The sequence below is a fragment of the Corvus brachyrhynchos genome, unplaced genomic scaffold (genome assembly GCF_000691975.1).
Source record: "Corvus brachyrhynchos isolate BGI_N302 unplaced genomic scaffold, ASM69197v1 scaffold14, whole genome shotgun sequence".
In the NCBI taxonomy this organism is placed as follows: domain Eukaryota; kingdom Metazoa; phylum Chordata; class Aves; order Passeriformes; family Corvidae; genus Corvus; species Corvus brachyrhynchos.
In genome coordinates, this window is record NW_008239110.1 from 19871709 (window position 1) to 19899346 (window position 27638).

The 27638-nt window shown below is 39.9% G+C and overlaps 1 protein-coding gene across 1 annotated transcript; it reads left to right on the top strand.

Moving 5' to 3' along the window:
- The first annotated feature begins 11445 nt into the window (after positions 1 to 11445).
- On the top strand, positions 11446 to 24092 carry PPP1R14C (protein phosphatase 1 regulatory inhibitor subunit 14C). The gene is given in 4 exon segments (XM_017739427.1): positions 11446 to 11460; positions 13373 to 13501; positions 14869 to 14901; positions 22755 to 24092. Coding segments are annotated over 4 exon segments (252 nt in total). The 3' UTR covers positions 22830 to 24092.
- The last annotated feature ends 3546 nt before the right edge of the window (positions 24093 to 27638 follow it).

Genomic DNA, 27638 nt, shown 5'->3' on the forward strand with positions numbered 1-27638 from the left:
GGAAAGCAGATTTTAAATCCAGACTGTGCTGGTGGCAGAGATGTGTAACATGCTCTCTGAAAGGGATGTGGCAAGACTTTGGCAATATCCAACAACTGTCTGCTTGATCAAGGGACATGCTGTAGGTAGCATCTCTGCATCTAGAAGCTGAATCCTGTTGAGCTTGTTATAATGAACAGATGGCATGTTAATATGTTCTGTGCTATGGGAAGCCATGCTTCTTCAAGGCGTTGCTAGCTATGCTTTCATTGCAGAAATTTATGTACGTTCTCTTTCTTCTGGTAATTTTCTGTAACAACGGGTAACTGTTTATGCATATGTGGATGTAGGTGTATGTTTGTGGTCTATTAACATGATCCTGAAGGGTTAGTGTATATTTATGTGTGCACTGTGTATATAGTATGCTCTTGGATGGTGTAACATGAAATAGTATTGCAATTCAGTGTAACATCAGTCTCAATGAAACTACTGTTTGGCTCTATTTTTAATATACCCAAGCTGCTGGCAAGGCTTTGCATGGAAAGAGCTTCAGGAGAAAACTGAAAGACTGCTGTACTCATTTGGGTTCTGTCTGAAAAGCTGTGTCTAGTTGGCTGCAGACAAAGCCTCTGATAACACCCCTGTGTTTTGGCCTCTGGAAACTCAGTGCTAACCAGAAGCATTGCTCTGATTGTGTTCGGGACTTCCAGGACTTGCAGAGGATCCCAGGTAGTCTTGGTGTGTGTGTTGCCCTACAGAACAGGGAAACTATTTAAGAAATGAGATCTTGAGTATATATGTGAGATCTCTCCTTTCTGGGAATCTTTGGTATTCCTGATAATTGAAGGTGGCGCCTTCCGGCATTTAAGGGATACTTGAGAAAATTACATTCCTCTTAAAACCTTTTTCTCTTCCTCCCATATTTATCTTTTCTTTTTTTTTTTTTTTTTTTTGCTTTTCCCCCCTATGTGTTAATTAAGATACTTAAGAGTAATCTTTCACTCTTTTGTTAACTTGATAATGAGCGGGTTATAGCCCCTCTGCCAGGGCTCCAACCCTGGAAATGAAGGGCTGGGCTTGATACAGCTTTAAAGAAGTAGTCTTTTCCTGGAGCTGTAGTTCAGTCATAGGAAACAGTTTAAGCAGTTGTTTTCTTTAGCACATACACGGGAGCAGTACTGCTAAGAAGGGGCGGGGGTATAAGTGCTCATCCTTCAGCAGCCTGGTGGAATTCTCTCTCTTCAGTTCAGTCCAAATGCAATTTCTCTGGTTTTGCTATTGCCAGTCTGCAAGTTCATCTATTTTAAGGGCCCTCATCAGTCCTGGACTTGCTTTGTCTGCCTGCATCATCTTTCTGCTACAGTGATTTGTGAGGACTAGCAGCTGTTGCATGAGCATCTGGAACTTTCATGGTTGTGCTGGAAAATATTGCCTGTTTGTGTATCTGAGGAGCAGAAGGACACCTCAGTGCTTTGGCCTCATTCTGTTTTGGGCTTGCTAACACTCATGTATCTCATCACAGTTTTTTGTTATCCAATGCGAAAAGGTCTGTCATATGTTTGCTGCTGGCAAGGAGTGTGTTGTGGAAGATGATAGGCTCTTTAACATTTAAAAAGTAAAGCTGTAAGTAAATTAGAAGCTTCAGGAATTACTTCGGTTTTCTACTTTTATACAAAGCCAAAACAACAAATATCTTGCTTTACATTGTACTTTTCTCCTTCTGTATGCCTTAAATTACTTCTCAGGCTATGGTTATGGAACCACAAAGCTTTTATTTCTTAAAAAATAAATCTAAAATATATACATTTCATCATAACTTATTTCTTTTGGAATGCCACTGGGAAGAAAAACACACTTTTTTTTTCAGCCTGTGACAATTTCCAACAATGCATATGATTAGAGAGTGCTGGCAAATCCTGACTTGGCATGTTTGTGTCTCTCTGAAAAATGGAGGCAAATATTTTCACATATATTTGACGTCTGCTTAAGAAAGATAAATCTTGAAGTGAAATTGAAGCAGGAGAAGAGAACAAATTTTAGGCTGACCACAGCAGAGTGAGAGTTCAGTTGAAAAAGTGTACTGTTCAAGGGTCAAGGGAGCTGAAACGGGAGTTCCTGGAGCTGCAGGTTTTCTTGGAAGGCACTTAGGCTGATATCTTGTCTTAAAACAGTTGCTGCAGATCATCTGCAGGCTCTGCCAAGGGACGCTTGCTCAGTCTGTATTTTCAAGATGGCAGCACAATTCATAAGGTTTGCCGGCTGTTCAGAGAGCAATTTTTTTTGGCAGTGAGCAAAGGTTAGCTTCCCTTGGGGTAGGTAAATGTGCCCATAGGTGGCTTCATAGTGAAATGGGTACAAGAACGTGGGAGGAGTTGGGAGTCAAAAGGGTTTGCTGGAAGCTTTTGTTTTACTTGGGCTTTGGACTTCTTCGCAATGAATTTTTCTCTTGCATTTGTGCTCTGGTGGCCAGGATGTGTTCTTGATGTGCAAATAGAGTGTCTCCTTACAACCCATTTTTCAGAGACTCTCAGGAAAGTGTGAATGTGTATACTTGAAACCAAATAAGTGGCAAGGCATTTTGACAGACTTCTGGGAGCTTTTAAATGGAGGTATCCTAAAATGGTAACTAAAACTTAAATTCCTTTCAAACATGCTACATTTGGATATAATAAAAGGATTTTGGAAAAAATGTGAGTGGTTCAAATCTTGCTGGCAGTTAGATATTGACCAAAATGAGATAAAAATGACGTGACACAAAACCCATGAGCACAGATGTCAGGTGAAATGTGTGAAGGAAGGGTGCTGCTGCATGGTGGAAATCCCAGTTAACAAACCAGCTGGGAAAATAACACTTCAATGCAAGAAAAAGATCTGAATGATTCCATTGAAAATCCCTATTTTGAAAGGAATTAACACAACATTACAATGACAGAGAATATAGTCTGAACTTAACATGTTCAGCTTCACCTGCCAGCACTTATTTTCAGTTTTCTCTATCTTCCAGTGATACAAAATTTTCAGATGAGACATTTATTAAATTGTGAAGTGGTAATGAAATGGAGCTTTCTTTGTGTATTTCTTACTGGCTTGGCCTATTTTGTCTGCAGAGAAATGTTGGGCAAAGCTGTCTTTTTCTAAATTAATAGAAGCATTTGCATTGGCATCGTGATAACTCTTCCTTGGAGACTGGGCAAGAATTTCCAAGCTGGGAGAGGAAAGGACAAAGAGTATTCTGCATGTTAAAGGGAAGTGGCCATGTTTCTGTTGTACTGGGTAGTTGCATCAGTGTCTCAATCAAAACCATCTGATTTTTAAGGGCTGTCACAATTTTTGCTGTAAAAGAAGAGTAAATAACAAGTTGTATATCTGACTCTCAGCTTCTTTTTCCCAAATAAACTGATGGAAGTATTTAAATGAATGATGGGACCATGAACCAAGCAAGGTTTGCCAAACTGTGTTTTTTGGCCAGCTAGGAATCCCTAGAAGCTGTTCTGTTCCAAGTCAGAGCCAATTTTGGTTGCTCACTGTTGGATGCTTTATGGCAGGGGTTCTGAGCAAGTGCTTCCTAAACAGCTGCTCATACAAGAACTACTGTGTATGGACAGACCAGAGTCAGCACTGCAAGTGTGTGACCCTTGACTAGTGTTTCAGTCACCCATTCAAGCAACAGATAAATACCAAACTAAAATTAGCAAGTCCAGGGCCCAGGATAAGTATTTTCAGTCACCTACATAATAGGCTCTTTTGAAAACTTGTTAAAACACAGGGTACCAAGAAACTGATTTGATTAAGAAAACCCGTAAGTAGTGTGTGCGTGCATTTGTTTTACCTTTACAAAATTCCATTTAGCAGCTAATTAGAGGAAAAATTACTCCTGTTGATTCTTTGCAAATTATTTCCTTAGCTTCCATATAATAATGAATAAATAAAAAGAACCCTGAGAGGGGAAAAAATCTTGAACAGAAGTGGGGAAAAGAAAAGTAGAAAGATCTGTTATTTATCGTTCTTGGCCAAGGCACCTGCACAAGCCTCTAGTGCTGTTCATGGAGTTGCAGGCTGCGTCCAACTCTGTGTGAGTTACATCCCTGCTGCTGATGGGAGAACGCAGCCAGTGAAATGTGGCAGCCAGCCCAGGCATCTAAATAAAGAGGCATGTTCTTCTGAAAGAGCACAGAAAGCCTTCCTTCCAGTGAGAAAACTTGATGGGTGTGCTGGTGACCAACAGCAGGCAGTGTGTCTGCTAGGCAGGCCTGGCCTCAACTGTGTTGGCAGAGTTCAAAATGCAATAAAACTTAGTTTTTCTCCTAACACATTATTCTTTCAATAGCAGCTTTGTGGCCCTACTAGCAAGCAGGATGGAGAACTGTGGAAAGAGAGGAACCAAGGTTTCTTCTTCTGCAGAGGCACTTCTAGATATTTCACTGTGGTCACCATGTCAATATTTTCATATGGTCTATATAAACACAAAGGCTACTCTGACAGTAGTGGTCACATTGATGCAGAATTGTAAAGTGAATTTTAATGGCTAGTTTGCCCTTACTGATTAAAGAGAGCCCTGATCTCCATTTGAAAATACCATAGCCACCACTCCTGGGTGTTGGTAGGCTCGAATCTTCATTGAAACAGCTTGCAGAAATTATGATGCTTCTTCTGTTGCAAGTTGCTAATGTTATAAGGCTCTACCTTCAAGTTGATATATCAATGTTTTTTTCAACTACTCGTCCTTTTGTTGTTTGCGAAGTGGTACCATGTTTTATTTGAAGTTTTGTTTTGGCGTAACTGTGTGGCACTGAGGCATTTTAGGTGTGATGGGTAGCATCTGTCTGTGATTCTGTGGAACACAGTAGCAGGGGAGTGGTCCAGATTTTCCATTGCTCTAATTTGGAAAACCCATAGTTTTGTAGCCTCTATATATTGAGTTGTTCTCTGAAACTGGCCCTGCCTCCCTTTCTCTGAGTAACTTCAGTAAGGGTTTTGGCAGTGCTTGTACCTGTCTCACTGTGCTTTAGCTTAACTTCCCCTTTCCCCTCTTTCAGCTGACTTTTTGACACAGTTGGCTGTCTCATTTTTCCCTCACTCCTTCTACAGGGTAAAATGTTATGCTAACCATGTTGTGGTGTAGGACCTAGCAGCTGACTTAAATTTAGTCCTGTAGCTGTAAGGAGTTTGTCCAGAGGAAGTCATGGTGTGTTGCCATCGTCTTTCTGCCCTCTAACCTTCTAATTTAAGGAAAGGCAAAGCTGCAGTGGCATCTACAAAGGCAGCAGCTGCCTCTGAGTCGAATGTCAATGCAGGCAGGCTTGTGTTCTGGGGGAGGGTGAAGATATTCAGGGAAGCTGGTTGGGGAGACCTGTGCTCTGGATGTGGATGTCCTTTCCCTATCCTCTTTCACAAAGGCTTGCCCAGTAAGAGAACTTTCACAGGAATTGCATTGAGGGATTGATGTTCTTATCTCTGCCCCAGACCCTAATCCTTTCTTGCTGATAGAGGAACCCACCTGGAATAAGGGTGCGAGAGAGTTGTATATTTTTGTATCACCTGAGTGCCAGGATTGTACTGTTGCCATTTTTGTGTACTCGGGCTATTTTACAATAAAAACTTTGGGGTGCATTTGCTGCTTTAGAGGGGCTGACTCTTTGAATGAAACTTGGAATAGCATCTGTCTGTTTCATCTGCTCTACTGTCACTTGAGAGCCAAGAGGAGAGGCTGATCTATGACAGTGCTAGCTTGAGACAAACAACAATGGTTTACAGTGACTGAGGCAAGAGAAAGAGCCAGCTTGGGTAATGAGATGGAAGAACTTGGCTTGAGTGGGTGATCCTCCCCTGATTATTAAAAATATCAGTTGTTAATTGCTTTAATGAGGTTCACAACTAGAATTTAAGTGTTTTGTGTGTACTGTATATCCATTGCCATGTCAGCATATTTTTCACTTCCACTTGAAGTCTGAAGCTGCAGCTGTACCTAACTGCTGGCACGTACATGGGCATTAAGATGCCTTTATACTTAAGGGATTCCAGAAATTTTCAAATGTTTTACACCACGTTTTTTATTTGTAATCATTTCTAAGTAAGGAAGTTTGAGCTGTTCTTGTCTATTGTTAAGTAACATTAACATACAGGATTAGTGTTCCAGCTTGCCTAGGATGGTATCCTTATATAGGGATTGTCCTGCTTGACATTGTTCTGTTCTGAATTCCTTCCTCCTTCCCACCACACAAAACCAAACCCCACAAATCTGCGACCCTCATGAATTACTCTTTCTAGGCAACTTGCAAAAGTACTGATTGACTAGTCGTGTTGTCAGGTAACATAGTTCACAGAGGGAGCATGTCCCTGTTGTTTGTCTCTAAATCTCTAAATTTGTCATTATGTAGACTGATTAAATCAAAACTTTGTGTCCCTCTTTTTTCTGTAAGGAACATGCTGCTCAAACTGATCTGCTGCCTGTATGACAGGAAAAGATGATGGAGATAGTGATGGTCATGGAGGAGGCCAAGAATTCTTAACAGTGCTGTTTCAGGGAAGGCTGACTAGGCTGTGGCATAGGCATGCTTTTTCAATTATCCAAGGAGTATGGTGGTATCCTTTTAACATATAATCCTATTCTTTTTCTTATAGTGTGTCTCTGGCTGGGAGCAACACACACCTGACTTGCATACTGGCCTGGATCTGGGATGCTGTTAGGTTATGCTTTAGATCTTGGAGCTTGAGAGCGCTCCCTGTTCCCTGGGTTCAGACAGGAATCTCCAACAGATTTCCTAGTTGAGGTTTCCTTGTAATATAATGTGTACTTCCTAATATAAGCCTGGGGCTATTTGCCCACTTACCTACTAACCAACATAGGGTGATTTGGCAGATTCAGACAGGCTTTTTAGCTGTTTCTTTATTCTCTGAGCCAGGTGGATGTGGGGAAGCTTTGGTCTGGAAATCTAATTGCTGTGTTAATAAACTATGGCACTTGAATATAAATGTTCTGCCAACAGGGATTGTTCTCTTGGTCTGAAAGCTGCCCTAATGTAGCTATGTTTTCTGGACCATGCAGTTTGTGCATGCTGGCTGAGCAAGCTGTGGTCCGGCTGTGCCTGCCTGTGTAAACACCATCATGTGTGTTTAAGTGTCTGTCCATCTTTCTCACCTTTTCTGCAGCTTTGTTTCATCCTCTGTATTGCTAGACTTTGCAAATTCCTAGGTAAGCTTCCCCTCTGCTTCACAGCAAGGTTTGTAGTCCTCCATGAAGAGCTCCATTAGCATTGTTCTTGGCATTATTCTTGATGTAACAACTGGCAAACACACTTTAGACGTTGAACTTGTCCAAATTGAAATAATCTGAGCTGAGGAGGTTCACAGCATGTGCCTGTCTCAGCTGGAATATCTTGGAAAGCTTTTTAGGTGAGACTTCAGTTACTTCTGATGTTGAGACTAAAATCAGGAAGAAAAAAGGTGGTCTTCCACATTGTTTGAGGACTTTCAACAGCCGAGTTGAAACTGGTACGTGTGATCTTGGAAATTTAGGAGGGACCAGATTTGCTGTGCGTTGGAGATGCCTGTGGCCAGTTTATGAAAGTGTTCTCAGTTTAATCAAGCAACTCTCCTCCTCTTTCACTTGTCATGTGCCTGAACTTGTTAAAGTTTGGCAATAAGCTCAAAGATTGTCATATGTGAACAAGCTTGCTCTGTGGGGAACTAGAAGGGGCTGGGCTCTTGCAGTTTCGTCTTGGCAGGGAGCCCTCATCACAGTGCCTGGGAGCTGAGTTGCTCGTTTTTCTGCTTCTAGCAGTCCTTTCTCTGGCCCTCAGTTGCAGAGAAAGGGTACAAAGGATGGATGTTAGAAGCAAATACCCAAAATGATAGGAGCAGAGGTGGTAGGATTTTGCAGGAGACAAGATGCTGAAGTAAAAGCTGAGGACTACATTTTTAAGAACAGGAGCAGAGGGCAGTGTGTACTTGAGGATAAAAGTTCTCCAGACTGAGAACTGTACACAGGGCTCAGAAGACCTTTCCATGCTTTACCGGCAGCTTCAGGGGCCCTCGTTGCGTTTGCAAAGTGTTACCTCCCTCTAGTGGTGTATGCACAAGGCTATGGACTGCTATCTCCGGGGTGAGGGTACGTCAGATCTGGACCATATAGATAAAACACCGTGTCCTGACTTTTATCCAGCCCTTCATACCATGTTATGTAAATGTAGATGAGTTTGGTGCACCAGAGATACTGGGCAGCTTGCATAAGCCATTCTGTTGACAGGTGAGCACTTAGCGTCCCTCCTTTGTCATATATTTAGCTGGATCCACGTGATGTCAGACTTGAAGACAGGCTCAGCGCAGGAGAAGGTTTCTGTGAAATAGCCACACTGCCACAAATAAATTACGATTATTCATAATCAGTAGGATCAATGACTCAAAATGAGTGGACAAATCTGGTAACGTTGCCTTGAATGTCTCTGCACTTTGATTCAATAAACAGGAGTGATAGAGGAAGATAGACTTGCTGTTGGTGGAAGAGGCTGCTGCTCTGGTTAGAACAGATTGGGTACAACACGGGTTTTGCTGCTACCTTTTAGCTGGAGCCAAGGCTGGATAGCATGTGCTCAGGATTGTGGGGCCTCATTGTCTGTATTGCCTTTGAGATTTCACATTCAATGACTGGTTGCTAATGAGATAAGTGCCTAATGGGGGAGGAAATAATATGTAACTGCATGCTCAAGGTTGTATCATACTGGGAGCAGCATCCTAAATGTGTTCGCTGGTTATCGGCTGTACAAACTAATATTCAGTGTTGCATGAACTGCTTCACCTAGACCAAAAGAAATGAGAGGTAATTTTTTTTTTCATATCTACCATTAGATCTTCATGTCTGCTATGGGATTACTGCTCTCAATATTTTAGGATTGGAGAAAACATGCTGTAATTTAGTAATTGGGTTTTACCACTGAGGATTCTTGTTCTTACTGCAAGTTTCATGAACCCTGGCACTTTTGAGTACCTTCTTGCTGTCTTCAGCATCCTTTCCTAATCTTCTCTTCCTCATACCAATCAATAGACGGAGCAGTCTTTTTGTCTTGCAAATGGCTTTATTTTAGCTGTGTATTTTGACTCTGCACTAGAATTGGCTTTAAGTAAAAATGGGCTTTCTTTGATTCTGGATTAATAATTTTTGATCACTTAAACTATTGTCTTTTTCTGTTTTCACTTTTATCCTCTTTTGCCCTCACACTTAAGTCCCCCAAAACAACTGAATGCTTTGAAACAAGAAACACATAAATATTTCCTTTGTGTTTCATACAAATTACTATTTGGTCATATTCATTTACCTGAACTAAGTGCAATCCATTCATAATCCTACCAGGTTGCATATGCAACCAATGACTTCTAGTCTTGGTAATTTATGGATTTTTTATTTATCATCTGGAGACTTGCACCACTGTCTTGGAGTGCCATCCATGTCGGCAGATGAACTTGTTTAGAGCTGCCTGTATTAGATGCCCAGCAAATGCCTGTTCTAAAATAAATAAATATTTTCATATATTAAATGGATATTTCCAGAAAAACTGGTCTTTTTTTCTAGTTTGGTTTTGATCACTTACTGGCAATCTTCCAGGACTCCCAAGAGGAATCCCTGATTCATACAATCTGAAACCTTCATATGTCTGAATTGTACAGTCATCTTCCCTTCCTTTTCCTTCATTTTTCTTTTGCTATCCTTTCCTGCTGTTTCCAAACTCACTATAAAAACAATGGCTTTAACTTTTCTTGCTGGATTTAACTTCTCCTTTCTTTCCCATATTTGAAATCTAAAGCAAAAATCAAACAAGCCTATTTAATTATTTCCCAGCACTACAAATGAGATAGTGCACAGTGAATGGCAGTGAGGATGTGGGATAATAGGCTAATTTGCCAGTTGGATTTATATGGGAAGTTATCCATAGGGCAACTATTGCCCTTTAAATTTTAAAGCCTCCAATAAATGTTTAATTAGTAGATACTTGGGATGATGTCAGACCTGCTTTTGCTGTACTGGAGGTGCCGTCCTCAGGGTCAACAGACTGGAGTGTGCAAGTGTTCTTCGAGATGCCCCTGCAAAATCCAGCCTTTTGGCTTAAGCTGCTGTGGGAGCTGGTTTTGAAGGCCTTTCTCTGGTCTCACTAATGGATGTTCACCTGCTTCTGTTCCATTCACCTCTGCCAGCTGCAGAGGTTGTAATGTCTTAAACTGCTACAGCTGTTTACTGCTTAATGCATGTCTGTGCCCAAGGTCTTTTGCCCATAGCCTGCAAAGAATTCATGCAACCTAAAGAGTAATGGGGCTGTCTTTCAGTGCAAGGTTGAATTTAAGTTGCATTAAATATCATGGAAGTTGTCTTTGATATTTTCTGACTTTTGAATAATTAAGCAGAAATCAGCTTATGTTCTGCCTACATTGTTAATGCAGACTGCAGAGGGTGCTTAAAAGGAGAGTGTCCATCCTCCCCTCCCCCAAGAGTTTCACTTGATAGATGTTTGCACCTGGAACCCCCGCACCCCTTCTGTTTTAGCTTTTCTGGGGGCTGCTCCCTGTCAGCATGCTGCTAGTGGTTTCTTGCCCCCTGCCATCACCTGCTATTTGCATCACTTTGTCTCACTCTTACTGGAGAACTGGTGGCAGTGCTTTGGTTTTTTTTTTGCACAGCCTCATGACAGTAACAAGACCCTCAAAATACCATCCTTTGGCTATGCACAGACCCTTTCAGGCTTGGCCCAGCCCAATCTGTATCTAGCTGCTTAATTGTAATTCGAGCAACCAGACTAATCTCATCAGTAAAATCCGTCAAACAGAAGGCATGACTTTGTCTTTCCTCTCTCTCTCATTACAGCTGTTGTGGAGTGGTCAGGCTCCTGACCTAAGGGCTTGTTTTTCACGCCTAAGATAAAACTCTTGAGATCATGTAGGCACAGTAGTTCAGATGGAGAAAAGATGTTTTGACTGTTCATTCAGCCAAAAGTAAGAGCAAGAGTTACCTTTTTGGTCTTCCCTCTCCATTTGTGTTGTGTATCAGAGTTCAAAGCTGCTGTGACGTGAAGAAGACACACATGATCTTTTACAGAAAATGTAGCTTAGTTGAAAGCCATTGTGTCAGATACAATTATAGTTCCTTGTTTCAGAAATATTTCTAGTTTATTTTTTTTATCACTTTCTGTGATGTACAGGAGCTTTGTTACCTCTTATACCAAAGTTTCAGTGAACTGCTGGTGCAGTTGCCCTCTGAATTCATGGCACTGTGAACCTTGAAGTTGTAGGAGAAAGTTGAAGAAGGGAAGAGGGAAGAGGGATAGAAGCAGGATTTCTCCCACTGAACTGGTACCATTCAGCGTGAAACTAACCTTTCAGGAGTACTCAACTTCAATGAAGTGTGATCACAAAAAAGCATTAGATACCTTCTAGGCAATTTCCCCTCATTGCTGCTTTTCAGCGTTGTTTCAGTTTGCTAGAATGCCGCTCCAAGAGGTAAGAGTTCAAAATGTGTATCTGACAAAATATTCAATGTGCTGAACAGCACTTCTAAATGCAGACAGATGCACTATTTCTATTTACAGGGTTCAATGGATGTGTCTTTTGAGAAGTTTACAGTACTAGTAGTGACAAATTACTCCAGGCACCCTGTCTTAACAGTATTTAGGCTGAGCTGCTTAGATAGAATGTTCAGGAGGTTTTCTACCTATGTGGGGAATTTCTGGTTCTTGGTGTGATATGTGAATTCGCTTAGAGTTGGGATAGTAAGCCACTAAGTAATTGTACCACTGTTATGTATTATTCTTTATCCTTTCCAATTCTGATGGCTTTTACTGAATATATAGCCTATAATTCTTCCTCTTCCTCTTGTTTAAATTGCTAAATTGCATAAGGTTATAAACTCCTGTATTGCCAGATTACATTACAATAATTGGTATCTTTACTTCATTTCAGCAAACGTCCACACTTCCTTTCTGACCAGGCTAATTGGGCAAAGGGTGTGCTTTGTGTATTTTTGTTCTTTGGGTCTAACTGCCTGTGTGACTGCGCTGTCGTGTCCCTGTACACTTTCCTTCAGAGATGGGGAATGGGGAACTTAATCATCCAGCTTCTGTCCTTTCTCTGCACACTCAAAAAGAACAGTTGGTGTTTTAGCTGGAGTTTGATACAGCTGGTTATTTGCCACTTTGGTGCTTAACTTCTGTTAGATTAACTTGAACTAACTTATCTTTGTTGCTGATGTTTGGACTGTCTTTTACCCAGTAGAAGAATAATTTTGGTGTTACCTGAGGCAGTTGCTATTGGAGCTCTTACATTATCTCACAGTTGTTGAATTATTTCACAATTGTTGAAACCTTTGCAACTTGCTAGAACCACCACATTTTTGTTAAAATGCTTCTTTAAAGGATCTTGAAAAGTGTTGGTAGGGTACAAGAGGGCTGCTGCTGCTGTGATCTTGTTGCTTCATCCTGACACTTAAATCCACCTTCCCCTTTGGAGGCTTTCAGGTCCCTGTTTTCATTAGGTAGGTGCCAAAGTGATGCTGTGTCAGTGAGTCGATTGAAGGCAGTGTACTTGTGGGAGAGGACAGTCTTGCAGTGCCCATGTGTTGGCTTAGATGGAGGAGGGGCAACAGAGGAGCTGTGTGCCATGGCACTGAGGCTTCTGTCAAGGCTGGACTTGGTGTGGGAGAGAGGCTGAGATCAGAGTTTTGTATGTGCAGTAGGGAGCTGCATAACAATTTTGATGAGAAGATGTATAAAATGGCCAGCAGAATATCTCTTGCATAATTGAAAATGCAATAAATGGTGATATCTGTGGATGGTGAATTCTCATTGGGATTCTAGAGCTCAGGGGTCCTTCAAAATGTGTGGACTGCTGCTCTGACTCAGGGAGCAAGGCATCTGATGTGTTGCTGATGCAAAGGGAGAAGTGTGTGGGTGGAGGAGGTTTAAGAAAAATTCTCTAAAATACTCTATGCCTTAGACTTTGTGCTTCACTGCAGGTACTGAAAATCTGAATTCTTCTGATGAAGCTTGTATTGTAAGTCAACTTTAAGCAATGGAGATCTTCCACAGTGTTACCAAAATAAGCAGTCCAATCTAAAATGCTTTCAAAACAATTTTGTGGCTTGCTGCAGTTGTTATCTACTTCCTCTTCCTTCTTCTTCTTTATCCTAGTGCCCAGTATGGTGAGAATAGCATGACTTGTGCTGCTGGCCATGAGTTAGTAACACATCCTGGCTGTGAGCAAAGGATTGATTAGAGTTGTCAGCTCCTGTGAGGCTGGGGCTTGGCCTTCTGCTGGCCTGGGAGCAAGGAATCAAGCCACCATGCGCTATTGATTTCCTTGTCTGGCTCCAGGAAGATGGGTTTGTGTGCTATCACTAGGCTGCTTTTGGGGTTAGTTAAAAGATAGCTCTATGGACTAAGTGGGTATTTTTGCATTTCAGGAAGAAGAAATGCCAGATGTAGAAATTGACATTGATGACCTTCTTGATGCAGCCAACGAAGAGGAGAGAGCTCTCAAATTACAGGTAATATTATTTTATAATTTTAAATCAGAAGGTGGCTGAAGTAATGCATCTGGATCGATATCTTGTGTTTGATTGAATCCACTGTAAAAGTAGAATTAGAATGGAGAGGTTCGTAGGTCTAGTTTATCATAGTCTACCAGACTGTTCAAAGGTAATCAAAATCCTTTTAGATAAAAAATTTCCAGAAGGTAGGTGGTAACACTAGTAAATAAAACTTCAAAGAATCCAGTAATAGAGGGAAATATGCTAAGCCAAATTAGCCTCATTCTAATTTGTACAAGTATATAAAATAAAGAACAGAAAACATAGAAAAATGAAGAACAGTCACATGGAAAAACTGTATGACTGAGGGTCAGTTATGATGACCAGATAGTTTCTGTGATTCACTTCAGCAGCAGAAATGTGTATGCACGTGTATACAGACCAGAAATCTTCCCTTGTGCTTAGACTACTGGTAATTATTTCTGTCTATACTAGATAGAAATTGGAACCCATCAAAAAGTTGAAAGAAAGGGTAAGATGGCCAGGAACAGGAATTAGTAGGGAAATTCAAAAGCTGTCTTTTGAAATTACTCAGTTCAAGCCAGCTCTCTAATTCTTTGAATCCTGTGTGAGGTAGAAGTTAATGAATGGAAGAATGAGGGGGAGAAGAAAAGAAACATCATTGTCTTAACATATATCTCTCTCTAAATCAATACGTAAAACTAATAGGAAATGTCTCCATTTATAATCTTTTCAGATGCACTAAGAAAATAAAAACTGTTCTAGAGTTGTGGCTTGCCCTCAGCTTGCTTCTGGGAGGTGACTAATGTGGTGCTTAGATGCAGCACATCTGATTTCAGTGCCTGTTAGCACCCTTTTCCCAGTGCCCCCTGGCCAGCCACAGAGATGTGGGGCATGGCCCCAGGCTGTTTGCTCAGCATTCATAAATAGCTTTGCTCCTTCTGCCTAAACTAGCTGCAGCAGCCCCCTGCTAGGAATGCCCTGCTAGAAATAACTAACGTTTCTATTTCTGCATTGCAAAGACTCTGATGTCCTCACAGAAAGCTGCCTTTCACATGTCTGTTGCTGGGAGAAATGTTCTTAGATTCTCCTCCTCTTCTCAGGTTTTCTTGGAGAGAGGGATTTTGTAACTTCCTACCTGGGGAAAGAAGCCATTATTTCTCTCCTGGTACAAATCATTCTGATCCACCTAGGGAGCAAAGGTGACTTGTATAACTCTGGGTTTTTGGTAACATCTTCATTCAGTGATTCAAAGATTGTTGCTCCTTTTCTTTCTCCCCTCCCTTGCCAGGTTTCATACCATGACTTGTTTATGTACACTATTACTCTGTATGGATACTGATGCTTTCATATTTTGCTTCTAGGAAACTCTTGTAGATTGCTACAAACCAACAGAGGTAAAAGACTTTTTAAAAATGCTATTATCCTGTGGAAAATGTAGTTATGTTCAAGCTAAAGTAACTTTATTTTTATTCTTATGATAAAGTAACTAGATGAATATGAATGTCTAGCTGATAAACTTGGAGCTTTATATCCTGAAAATGTTTGTGCCTTTCACTTGGCTCCAGTAGGAATGTGATTGTACCCTGTGGAGGAGCTGCTGGTCATTCCAGCTGAACTATCAATATTGTTTTCTGTAATGCTCTGACTGACTATACTGACTTACACAGCTGCCATGTTATAAGAAATCTAAACACAATTCTCATCAGATGGATAAAATATTTACGTGTTGGACTGTGCTCTTCACTGTGAAATCATTTAATTTTATCTAGGACAGTAAAATTTATTCTGAGAACTGTTATGCAGATATGCAGCTCAGCTAATTGTTTGTGTGAATGGACTTGAATAAAATTGTGGGATAACCTGTACTAGCAGGATTTAGTTACCCAGCTTTCAACTTGCGTATCCATTAATGTGTCCAGTGTCAATACAGCCTGCTTTTTTTACAGTAATATGTGTTTACTAGGAAGAGTAAATTTTGTAAAAAAACCCTTTGGACTCATTCTAAAAAGAAAGAGGAACAAAAATAATTAAAAAAATCAAAAGTCTAGATGATGGGTCAGTTTGTTAGTTCCATTTATAGAGTCAGTTCTTTCCCAGAAGTGGCTGCTGCACAGTATTTAATAGAGGGGTTGGTTTACAGGATTCCTCTTGTCAGTGGCCTCTCAGCTGTGCATGACTAGAAGCCAGGTGTTTGGTTTTGAAACAAGGCTGCAAATACATTTGTTCTTCTGTAATATCTGCAGCTGTAGCCACAGAAACTGCTGGGGCTTAAGGATAGTCAGACTATCCGGAAGAACTGCTGGTGCAGTTGAATAGGCACTTCTCAGTCCATGAGATATTTTCTTCAAGACTTTTCCATTTTTATTGATTCCTATGGTAGATGGGGAAGATTCTTCAGAATTGCTATAGTAGTTGCTGGTACAAACATTTTGACAGTGCAGGGAATTAACCCAGAAAGACTCACTTGATAAGACTTATAGAGCTTGTTGTGTGTTGTATCTTGGTTTCTTTACAGTGGATACTGTCTCTGCTATTCAGAACATAAAGAAAAATAGTACAGGCAGAAAGCTTAATAACTCACGGCTCTTACCCAACTGTTAAAATAAACCTCTAAACCTGCAAATGTGTATCTTAAGTCAGTTTTGCTTAGTACCTTCCATTTAGACTGAAGGTTAAGGAAAGACTGAGGAATTTTTGTATGTATCCTGGATTGATTTTCATCAGAGGAAGTGGAGTTATCCAGGTCACTTAAAAGATGGAAAGAGTTCCCAGCCTCTTTAATAATTTGGCCAAAGATAGTAGCTGACAGTAACTTATGAGGAATTATTACAAAACCTTTCTTCTAAGGGAAATATAGCTAGACTGTTGAATGTGCTTCTAAAATATTGAAAGCTTTTCTTAGGCAGCAGTTATGGCTGTTTTAATTTGTATGGAAATATGCTTAAGGTGGGACCTTTATATAAAGACTTACTGTGTACACAAACTTAAAGGATGTGGTATCTGCTAAATCAGTGCTGTAATCAAATTCTGGATTTGAACTGTTGTAATTGAAGAGGAGCAGGGAGCAGCATCCTCTTCCTGCATCATCTGTGTGCCAAAGCAGTCAGTTCTTCATACAGTCCCACATGTCACTTGTGGAAAATCCCACTCTGACCTTTGTCAAGTTGCTATCTCAGTTCTGCCTGATGTTCTCTGTCATCATCTGGTGATGGAGATTATTGATGTTAGCAGTGAATATAACAAAGAAATTTAAATATAATCTGCAATCTTGATGATGAGGTTTAGATGCTTCACAATAGACCCTTATTTAGGATAGGAGGACAGTTTGATTGTGAAATCAATGAGGTTTTTTCAAGACATGTATTTTGAAGAAGGCTGAGAGAATCTGTATTGCTGTTATCTCTGCTATTGGTAACAGCAAGGCCACTCATTTAGACTGGGCATTGGAGAAAATCTGAAATATTTGTGGCTGATGTGAATTAAAGCTTCCACTAGTGGGACAGCCAAAGTGATGACAGGAGAAACAACAAGAAAATTCTTCAACTGCTATAGGAGAGAAATTCAATGAGTGGGCAATTTATATGTTTACTGACTCCAAAAGATGCAGCTGAGCAACACACGGTCTGCAGACAACGAGTGTTTGAAGAGAACTGGATAAATTAGATTTGCAGTTCATTTACTTTTTTCTTTTCTTATGGAAATATACAAAGCTTCAGATGAATGGGCTGGAGATCTCCCCCATTCAGGTGGAGGGTTCATTCAAGCAGGATTAAATCTATTTTGCCAGTACAATTCTTCACTTAAAATGCAAAAGGGCAAAATGGGAGAAAAAGGAGATGAAGTTGCATCATTAAAGAAAATTGCATTGGTGGAAACTTATAATAATTTTCGATGTGGTTTGCAAACAAACTATGTTGAATTGTTGTCCATATTTTCTGGAGAACTTGGGCAGAGATTTAACTTACTGACTACTCAATTACTTCAGTGCTTTGACTATTTCAGCAGCTTTTAACACTTTTGAAAAAGGTAGAGATGCATTTTCTTAACTGTATGTTTCTCCAAGTTTAATTTCTAGCTGGAGCAAACTAGAGGCTTGTGATGCAACTTTTTCGAGTGGTGTTGGCACTATGGTTTTTAAGATAAAAGCTGTTTTGTGTATCTATTGACATAATGTATGTTTTTAGTATGCAGGCATGAATAGAAAGCTCAATGCTTCTGAACACAGAACCCCATAACTTTTGAAGGACTGTATGTTTATTTTGGTCCTAATATTTTATTAATTATTTCAAGTTAATTGTTGTTTTTTCTATGAAATTGCAAGGCAGCAATATGTAGGATACCCACAAGAAGCAATAGTCACTATAGATGTGTCCTAAAGCCTCAGTGCAGTGTGCTGCCTTACATATGGGCAAGCCAGAGCAGCTGATGGGTGGCAAATTATTAAGTCACAGCAAATGTATTTTGTGTCCCTATTACTTGAAATCAGATAGGACAGTTTGTAGAGAAAAAGGGTTAGAAAGCATGCTTATTTAAAAGTGATGCAGGCAGATGCATTTTGAGTAACGCATGATTTCTTGTTCATCCATTTGACCACTGAATTCAGTGAACTAAAACTTTTTATGTGCCTGCTGAGATCTGCCCTGTATTGTACTACAGCCTTGGAGGGAATTAAGCTTGCATGTTTTAATTTCTGCAAGTACTCATGAATACAACTCATAAATACCTATAGCAATATCACAATGGAAGGGCAAGTGGTGATTTGACAAGAATAACCTGTGCTTGTTTACGTGCTGCTGAACTGGAGAATAATTGGGCTGCAAGTCTTTACCATAGCTAAGCTTTGTAGTATGTAGTTAGTGCCTTGTACAGAGCTCACCAAGAAGCTAAATTGCTGCAAAAATTTCATCCTCTGGACACTAATGGTGCTGTGGCCTCACTGGAGAGGGCATGTTGATGGCATTTTTCAGTGAGGCTACAGAGACGCTGCACTGGTTCTTGCTAATAGAGGGCATCTTCTGGCCCTGCTCTCCCAAAGCAGTTCCCTTCTTTACGATTGGCTTCAGATTTGAGCCTTTGTGGAAGAGGTGTTTGGCAGTAAGATGAGTAGGGTGCCCTCTTTTTCTTTTTTTTTTATTTGTTGGTTTGGTTTTTTGGTTGGTCGATTTTTTTTCTTTTTAGTTATTATTTAGTTTCTTTCCCAAGTAGCTGTGGGATTGCTCTCCAGGCTGACTTTAGTTTTTACATCCAACCAATGGGGCTGTCTCCGAGAAATAGCCTTGGGCAAACAGTTAAGGAAATCTTGGTTTTTGACCTGGCTACAGGGAACTAAAGCTGTGAAGGGAAGGTGGCTTAGGATTCATTTCATGCTCTAGTGAAGCAGGAGGACTAGAAACTCTAAATTTTAGTTTAAAAACTAGTCCTACTACATGTGTACTGTTTGAGGAAGAGAAATCTGGAGAGACAGAGTCTAATTAGTCTCCAGAATTAATTGGAAGACTTGAATAGGAAGCCTGGAATTCATTGTCTGTCAAATGACCTCATTAAAACAATGAGTCACACCACCAAATCAGAGAGGTGAAGTGATTTCCTCCCCTTTCCTGAATTAGCATTTCACCTTTGTTTTTTGCCTTTATTATTTTTTTGCCTAAGGCTGAATATAGATGAGTTCAAATGAACTATAGATTTAGTCTGTCTCTCCTTAAAATTTGCCTTTGGAATTAGAAAGGTGTCTTCTAGAAACAATGGTTTAGTATTATAAATTAACAAGATTCTCAATACTTGTAGCAAGGGTGCCTCCTTGCACAAAATCTGTAAAAAAGAATTTTAACTAAGTTTGCATACATTTTTGCACATTTAAAAAATTTTATTTTTTATTTCATTTACCAAGGCACAAAGTGCTGGTATGAGATTTTTTTTCTATTAGAAGTGCATGTAGCCTGTATATTCCTGGCTATAACCCTTCAAGGAATAATTAATAAATTCTTGAATCCTTAGCTGAATTATTCTTATGTTTTTTAACTCTGTGAATTAAATCAGTATATATAGGTAGATAATTCAACCTGTGTTACAGAAGTGTTTTTAACATAGATTAGTACACCATCAGCTTTCAAACATCTGATGCTAAATTGCAGCGTATCTTGTTAGAGGGGATTTCAATAAAATGCTCTGTGTAAAATGATTTTTGTGTACACGGTGGAGATAGATGTGGATATTAAGTCTTGACTCAAATGGCCACAAGGAGCAACACTGCAATTTTTGAGCAATGGCTTAAGAAAAAATTGGTCATTACTGTCATAAGATGAGTTGGTTAGTTACTGAAATGCTGTGAAGTTTCTTTCCTGCCTCCATGAGGGAAAATGTGCATCTTTTCTAGAACACTGCTTTTCCTTGATGGGAAACTGCAAAGCAAGAAAGGCACAAGCACCAGAGCACAACTGTGTTAATGACAGCCAGCTCCATGCAAGTGTCAGATGCAAAGTGATACTTAAATCAGAAATGTGCTGAGCCAGTGTTGTGGTTTGGGTGTCCACGGGATGTGCACAACAGCAGTACTGCATTATGCAAAATGTCTGCCACATGCAAAATGCTCTTGTTGGGTTCTACTCTTTGGTACTGCAGACCCTTATTTCAAGAAGAAATAGTTCCTGAGGGATAAAGCATTTTAAATTATTACAGGTACTTCTTCAAATGAATGCTTCCTCTGCCTTAAGAATAGTTGCAGTTACCTCAGATCTCCTCCTTTAGGGGGTTGACCCAAGAGTTTGGTTTGTTTTAGCAGCATTAAGAAGTTTCCAGGTGGTGTTAAACTTGCCTGAAAACTTCAAGCAAATACCCTGTTTTGCAAAAGAAGGTGCTTATGGTAACTCTTCAAAGTATAAGGGTAGGAATTCCTCTCTCTTGGTATAATATCATATTAAAAAGCAACTGACCCCGGCTACATTTCATATCTAAGGGAAACTTGCTCCAAACTCTACGGAGTTGTGGGAGAATGGTTAGAGAAATGGCAGGGTGGGATGTCCCAAATGACTGCAGAGTACCATAGATGTCCCTGTCCCCTCTGCAGGTGCCCCTTCCTGTAAGGCTTTTACTTGTGTGAAGCTGCTGCAGAGTTTCCAGATGTAGTGTCTTGTAGAGTATTTGTGGCTTGAACAGGCAATTAATAAAGTTTTCTAAGGGAGGAACTGCACTTCAGCCCACTCCTCTCCAAAGCTGTCTTAATCTGATGTTTTGGCATGGGACTACAGGTTTGTCAACTTTCAACTACTTGCTGAAAGGCAATACTAATGACATTAATCCCAAGTAAAAATCTTCTAAGATCACTTCAGGGAGTTAATTTCTCTAATGATTTATATAAAGCAGGGCTTTATATAAATTTGATAGTAAAAAAATCCGAAAGTGTGTTTATATGTTTCAAGCAGCACCATGCCTGCAGTTTTGCATTATCTAACAGGTCCTTACAGTGATGATAGGATGACACAAAACTGTTTGCGAAGTTTGTTGAGAACTGTGAATTTTTAGCGCAAGCATGTCTTCCTCCTTTTCTGTTTTTTAGTGGAGAAGTACTGGGCTGTGACAAGTTTAGGATTGATATTGTTGCAGTGGCTTGTGCCTGTGTGGAAGAAGACAGCTTCAAGAGGATGGAGGGAGAGGATTTGGGGGTCTTAGGAAACCTGTTTTTCTGATTATCTCATTAGGCTGTGTGTGTGTCCAGATGGGAAGTGTGATATTGATATGCATAAGATGTATTCCTTACATCTATGTGTGTAAGTTAAGTGGCCTTAACTTAGTTCAGGGTGGAGACCCCACTGTCGTGTAGCTGCTCTGCCTTCGCTGCTGTTCCTTGCAGCCACAGGTAGCGTGGATGCAACAATAACCACAGTGCAACAGTACATGCACTTCACTATAGATGTGCATAATCTGTCAGAAAAGGAAATTGGTTTGGTGGGACCATGGTCCCACCAGAAAAACCTGACATATTTCTCAAGTTAAAATACACATTTACAGAGACTTTCCTTGTGCAAAGTGTAGCCCCTTGTAATGCATGTTTCAGTATGACCTGTTTTGAAAGGTACTGCTTTGTCATTTAGGTGGTGACTTTGTTCACTGGAATTTTTAAGCATTCATCCAGGAAATAATGCTTTTAGTTGTTTCATAGAGTGGTTTGGGTTGGAAGGGACCTTAAATATCATCTAGTTTGACTCCCCTGCCAAGGGCAGGGACACCATCCAGTAGGTTCTCAAAGCCCTGTCCAACCTGGCTTTTCACATCAATCTGACTGACTAAATCCATAATTATGTTCCATGTTTATAGCTAGCTGATTTCATAAGAACCTTTTTGTAGGTGTATACATAGTACTGTGGATAAACATTATTTTCCCAATGTGACAGCAAGGAAGTAATTTAGCTTTAAATGCACCTGCAAGAAATTGTATGCCAAAAGAATTTTGAATTATGCAAACCTGTAGGCTTCTGTTCTTACACAGTTTAAAAAAGAGAAAATCTGCTGAAACTGGGGAAAATATCACTGTGCCTGGTCCATGAATTGGTTTGTTGTGTTCTGGGTTTTTTGTTCTGGGTTTTTTTGTTTTGTTTTGTTTTGTTTTGTTTTGTTTTTTACTAGTGTCATTCACTTGGCTCTGCAACCAGTTTCACCCATCATAAACCAGTGGTGCTACCTCTGGTTCCTTCTTCCTGCCTTGCCTCGGGCTGACACAAGTGTTAGTGTGGGCTGAGTGGTGGGCCTGATCAGAGGGCTGAGCCAGCTTGGTAAAGTAGCAGGGCAGGAGGAAAAACACCCGAGTTTTTAGCCAGATCAGCTTTCTTGTACAGCTGAGTATGCAGCCAACCAAAATACTGATTCCAGCATGGAAACTGGCAAGAGAAACACCTCTTTTGGCAAGAGTGCTGATTTCTGTGCAGGATTAAGCTGTGGAAGTCTGCTTTGACTGTTTGCATTGTATCCAGCCATAGGTGTTGCTTCATTCAGTAGTTGGTAGAAGGCCCTGTGTAGTAAAAACCTGAAAGATGGCTAACAACTGAGCCAGCACAATCACAAGGAAAAGCTTGTTGTTCACACCTCTGCTGGATGGGAAGGGTGTGTATAAGGTTCCTGGTGATCAGGCCAGAGAAATTCCAGCTTAGCAGTAAAAGCTTAAATAAAAATGTATAGTTTGCTTTTTAGAAACAAAACTTGATTATGGTATTATGGGATCATTAAAATTACTCATATTTTCTTTTTTTTCCCCTAGGAATTTATCAAAGAGCTGCTAACTCGGATAAGAGGAATGAGGAAACTTAGTCCCCCTCAAAAGAAGAGTATATAAATAACTCAAAGTAATAGCACTCTGTAAAAGACATGGCAAGGGAAATGGGACTTTGAATACAAGACCTTATTAAAATAATTGTCTTTCTCCACAACTTTTTTGATTTTATTCAGTTTTGACTCAAGGAATTTTTTTTGTGTGTTTTAAGGGTTCTTTTTTAAGTGTCAAATTTTTTTAATCAAAAATACCAACAATTTGGATGCTCTCAACTTTCACCTGAGGATTACTGAAGCAAGTGAAGAATCCAAGAGTTAGTGATGAGGGGAAGCAAGCCTATGTGGTGAACCAGAAGATCTTGTAAATTTACAGAGCTAGGAGACTTCTCCTTGCAAAACGTTTCTTAAGTTGGTTGTACATTTAACTCATGGATGTCAAGTTTCTTGTGCTTGTCTGTACATAAATTTTAAAGTGGGTTGTGAATACTGTTTCACATGGATGGAAGGAGAAGTTTGTTATAGTAAATTATTTAAATGGTGGTTGTTGCAAATTTGCTACCAGAAGGTACCAATTTAGATTACTAAAAAGAATGCTGCCATTTTTCTAAATACCCTTAAAGCAGCCCAGTGAAGAATTTCATTATATCTCCTTGTTTAGACTGCAGCATATGAAAATTGGGAATTTTAAGGGCTTAATTTGTAGACTTAAAAGTTATTTGATTGACTTTGATGCTTTGCCAGGATCACTTCCTCTCCAGGATCACTTCCTCTCTCATGGTGTCTTGGAGCTTTGCTAACCTATACTGAATATGGGCCTGGAGTGATACCTAGAGAAATGTCCATCACCATTTAAAAGCTGGTTCATACTGGAGGAAAGGCAGGGATACCAAAATGAATTGCAAGTACTGTATTGCATTTAATGGTGTGGTCTTAATCAGATGCAGATTCCTCTCCTGTAACGGTAGGCAAAGAGTAATACAACCTTTGTTTATGGCTCTGCCCTGAGAAGTGGGGAGACTTCTTACCTTGGGCTCTCTTACTTCTAAGAGCAAGAACAGAGATCCCTGCTCCCTTCTGGAAAATGTCCTAACTAGAATGTTTGATAAGCTACCATTTACTGGTAGGTGACACTAGTCAGGCATTTTATATCAAGGGTGCTCTGAACATATTTTATTTTTCAAAAGAAATACATGTTTGTGAATTTTATGTATACTGGCAAGCTTTTTTAATGTATTTAATTTTGTAATGTTTACTGATGATTTTATTTACCAGATATTTACTCAAATAAATGGAACAACTTGTGACTTGTTACATGTACACTTTACAAGACTACTGTTGCTGAGTAGGTTTGTAAATGGAATTGCTTGTCAAAAAGAGAAGCCTGTGAAGTGGTAAGTACATGGGAACCCGGCTGTATTGACCCTAACTGGCTTTTAATGTACCCAGTATCACTCAACCTCCTGTAACCTGGTGCACAGCTTCACTTTTGAAAGTCTCCTCCAGATGAGGCCTTCCTTCCCTGTGCCCTACGGAATTTCAAAAGGGGTGGGGGAAAAAAAACCATGGAAATTCTTTCAGGTAAATGCTGATAAATTCAGGTAATTTTTTTTGTCCACCAGAGAGGGACTGTAGGAGAGGGCTTACACAGGGTGGCTCTCAGTTTCCTGGTGAAGGTGTGGCAGAAGGGAATCTTTCAGAAGGAGACACACTCTACATTTCTTCCTTTATGCACCTTTCTGGATCCTCAAGAAATGCCAGCAGCCCTCAGAAAAGACTCACCTGCAGCATTTTAAATTTAAATCTTGTATCTTGCCAAAGTTACAATTTAGCTCTGGTTTTCTAAGAAGCCACCCAGGAGATTTTTTTAAAATTTTGAAATGAAAATTCAGAGAAATTGGGAGGAGCTAGTGAATTCTTCTGTTTTTGTGTTGAAATCTCCCACTATTGTTGTCAACGTTATCAGTGGGATGTCTTTAGTTTTGAAAGAGGCCCATGTGTCTTGCCACAAGAATCCATGGTCTGTGCTCCTTGCAGAGGATCTCATGTAGCTAGATCTAAATGACCAAGTTTGTATCAACATCACCCTTTGAAGGAGAGAATGTTACAGGAAAAGCTCCGTTACCTGCTGAGGTAAGGGGGTTTTTGTTAGATTTTTCACCCAACTCTGGAGGCAAAAATTGGTGGTGACGTAAAGAATTCTCACTAGCAAGCCTGATGCTTGAGCGGGCAGGTACTTTTTCTGAAAAGCTTTTTGGTTTGTAAACCACTGAGAAGCTTTTTTCAAGCTGAAAACAGTTTAGTATGTCCAAAATTGGGAAAAATCTTTTGATTGGAGACTTGCTGGCAATTCTCATGTTCAGAGTCTTGAGCTGGAGTCTGAAACAACCCAAAGTTTGAACAATAAGGTTTCTAGTAATTTTCACATCCAGAGATGCATTTTGTGACTTCACTAATGATTTCAAATATCACTTTTTTTTTTTCCTTTATAGTAACGGTGTGCCAAATCAGATGTCAATTAATGGCAACTGTACCAATTCTCTTATTACCTACAGCAAAAAATACTATCCACAAATATTTTTTCTTTTGTGTTGTTTGACTAAAAGCTGCCCCCCCTACTGTATGCATGACATATTTGTGTCTTTTATCCTATTCACCTTGCACTGAAGTAGCTGTGGAAGGTAGCAGTGTACCCCTTCTAAAACCAGTAGGTTTGGTGGTACACTTAGAAATGGTGAAGACTGGGATAGTCCTTACTGTTTTCTTGTCTCATGGAGATGGGATAAGTCACTTCTGAGAAGGATTTCCTCTCCTCCAGTGCTACAGGTTTTGCTGCCTTACAAGTGTCAGTGAGCAAAACCAAGCTCTATATAGCTTTTTTTTGCAGTTGGCCTGATTTTCTTGGGGACTTAAGGGGTCTCATTCTTGCTAATTTTTACTTAAGGGAGCTACTCTTGGCCTTGGTGTAAGTGGGAGGGAAGTAGGAGGGCAGAATTGACCCATTCACTAAAGGTTTAATTGGGCTTTATGTCTTTATACTGTGTGGGTGTTCTTGGCTCTGGGGCAATATTCAAGGGGCATATAAATAGCACACTGTTACTGAAATAACTTGAAATTAAATCTTACAGCCCAGTCTCTTTGCTGTCTTGCCTGGACAGCTTTCATGAGAAGGGCCAAGTTGCTGCAATGAGAGCTTCCTCTGGGCTTTTTAAGTGGCTAATGAAAGAAACGGAAGTTCCTTCTTGCAAATGTGTAGTGAAACTGAGGTTTTTGTTTTGGAATTGAAGTGCCTTTCCAGTGTAAAAAAATTGTCTGCAAGAGCATGTGTTTCTGGAGTCTGCTTCCTAACATAATTAGCTTTTGCATGTTTTACAGCAGGACCTGGCAGCTGGCTTAGAAAGAAAAGGAAAGTGCTTGTGTAATCATACTTAGTGTGCCTTATGAGGCTGCAGTGACACGGTAGTGTATTCCTATGGCACAGAAGAAAGGTCATGAGCCATTTGTCTGCCAGCCTCATTTTTGTTCCTTCCCCCCAGCGATGAGGTGTACTCCTGAAGTTGCCATTCATGCAAGGAACATAAGGTGGAATGTGGAAGGGAGAGTTTCTCTATTCTCAGAGAATATGGCCAAGAAAAGCAGGAGCAAAATATCTGCTCCATTTGTGCACTTGAAACCCTTTGACACAGAGTCTTAGTAAGAGTTCCTAGTACTTTATGCCGGTAGGTATAATAGTGTATGTGAAATTGAAATTACTCAACAATTTATTTCTAAATGTTTTTTTCAGATTCAAGACAGTCTTAATGTAAACATGCAGCTCCAGGGTTAAAATAAAAATATTGCCAGCCACATCAACAGAAGATCTGTTTGAGTGGAAACTAGAAGAAAGTGCAGGTCTTATTCTGAACAAACAGCTGAACTTAAAACACAGGTGAAGTGCTGTAACAAAAGGAAAAATTGCTTCTTGGCTGCATAAGATTTCTCATTGCCAGCATCATGCACAGGTTACTGAGTAACTGCATGCAATAGTTTTTAAAAGGTATTGAGATTTAGGGAGGAAGCCAGAAAATAAATCAGATGTTGGGAAGTCCAGGAAAAAACATCACTAAGAAAATTACCCGTTAGGAAAACAGAAGAGTCTTGTGTTACTGCATATATTTCTGTATGGAAAGAAAATGAGGTATGTCAGTGCTTTCATGTATTGGAGAAAAGCATGAAGAGGAGGAATACCTGGAAGATAAAGGAAAGAAACTTGAAGTGTGGAATAAAATAGAGCATCCTGATAGTGATGAGCCCTTTGAGCTTGCTACTGTGGGAATAGGTGAGATTGACATCTGTTAGTATCTCCAAATTGAAATTGGCTGCTTTTCTATATAAGTTGTCATTGGATCAGTTATTCAGTTTCAATCAAGGTAATCAAAGGCCTTAAAACTCTAGAGTTCTACTTCTTGGGATTTTCTTTGTTTGGTGTTATTTTTCTTCTGTGATTGGTTTTGTTTTGGGTTTGGTTGGTTGGTTGGTTGGTTGGTTCTAGATTTTTGTTAAAACAGAGGAAACTAATAGGAAACTGATTTCCATGTATTATGGCAATGTAACTACATGCTTATGTAGTGGTCAAATCAGATTACTAATACTAGCTACACATTTTATATATAACTCTACTACTTTTTACTTGACTTTCATGTTAGTACTTTTATTTTTTCTGGAGGTAAGCAAATAGTAAGTGTGAATGTAATTAAAGTTGTTATTGAAAGCTAGAGAGAAATTGAAGAAGAGAAAATGTGACTTGAAAGTGCTTAGTGCAGTAAATTTTATTTTTGCCACTGAAGGATTCTGTCATCAGTGTATAAATAGAGTGTTTCTAAAGTTTTGAAATTGC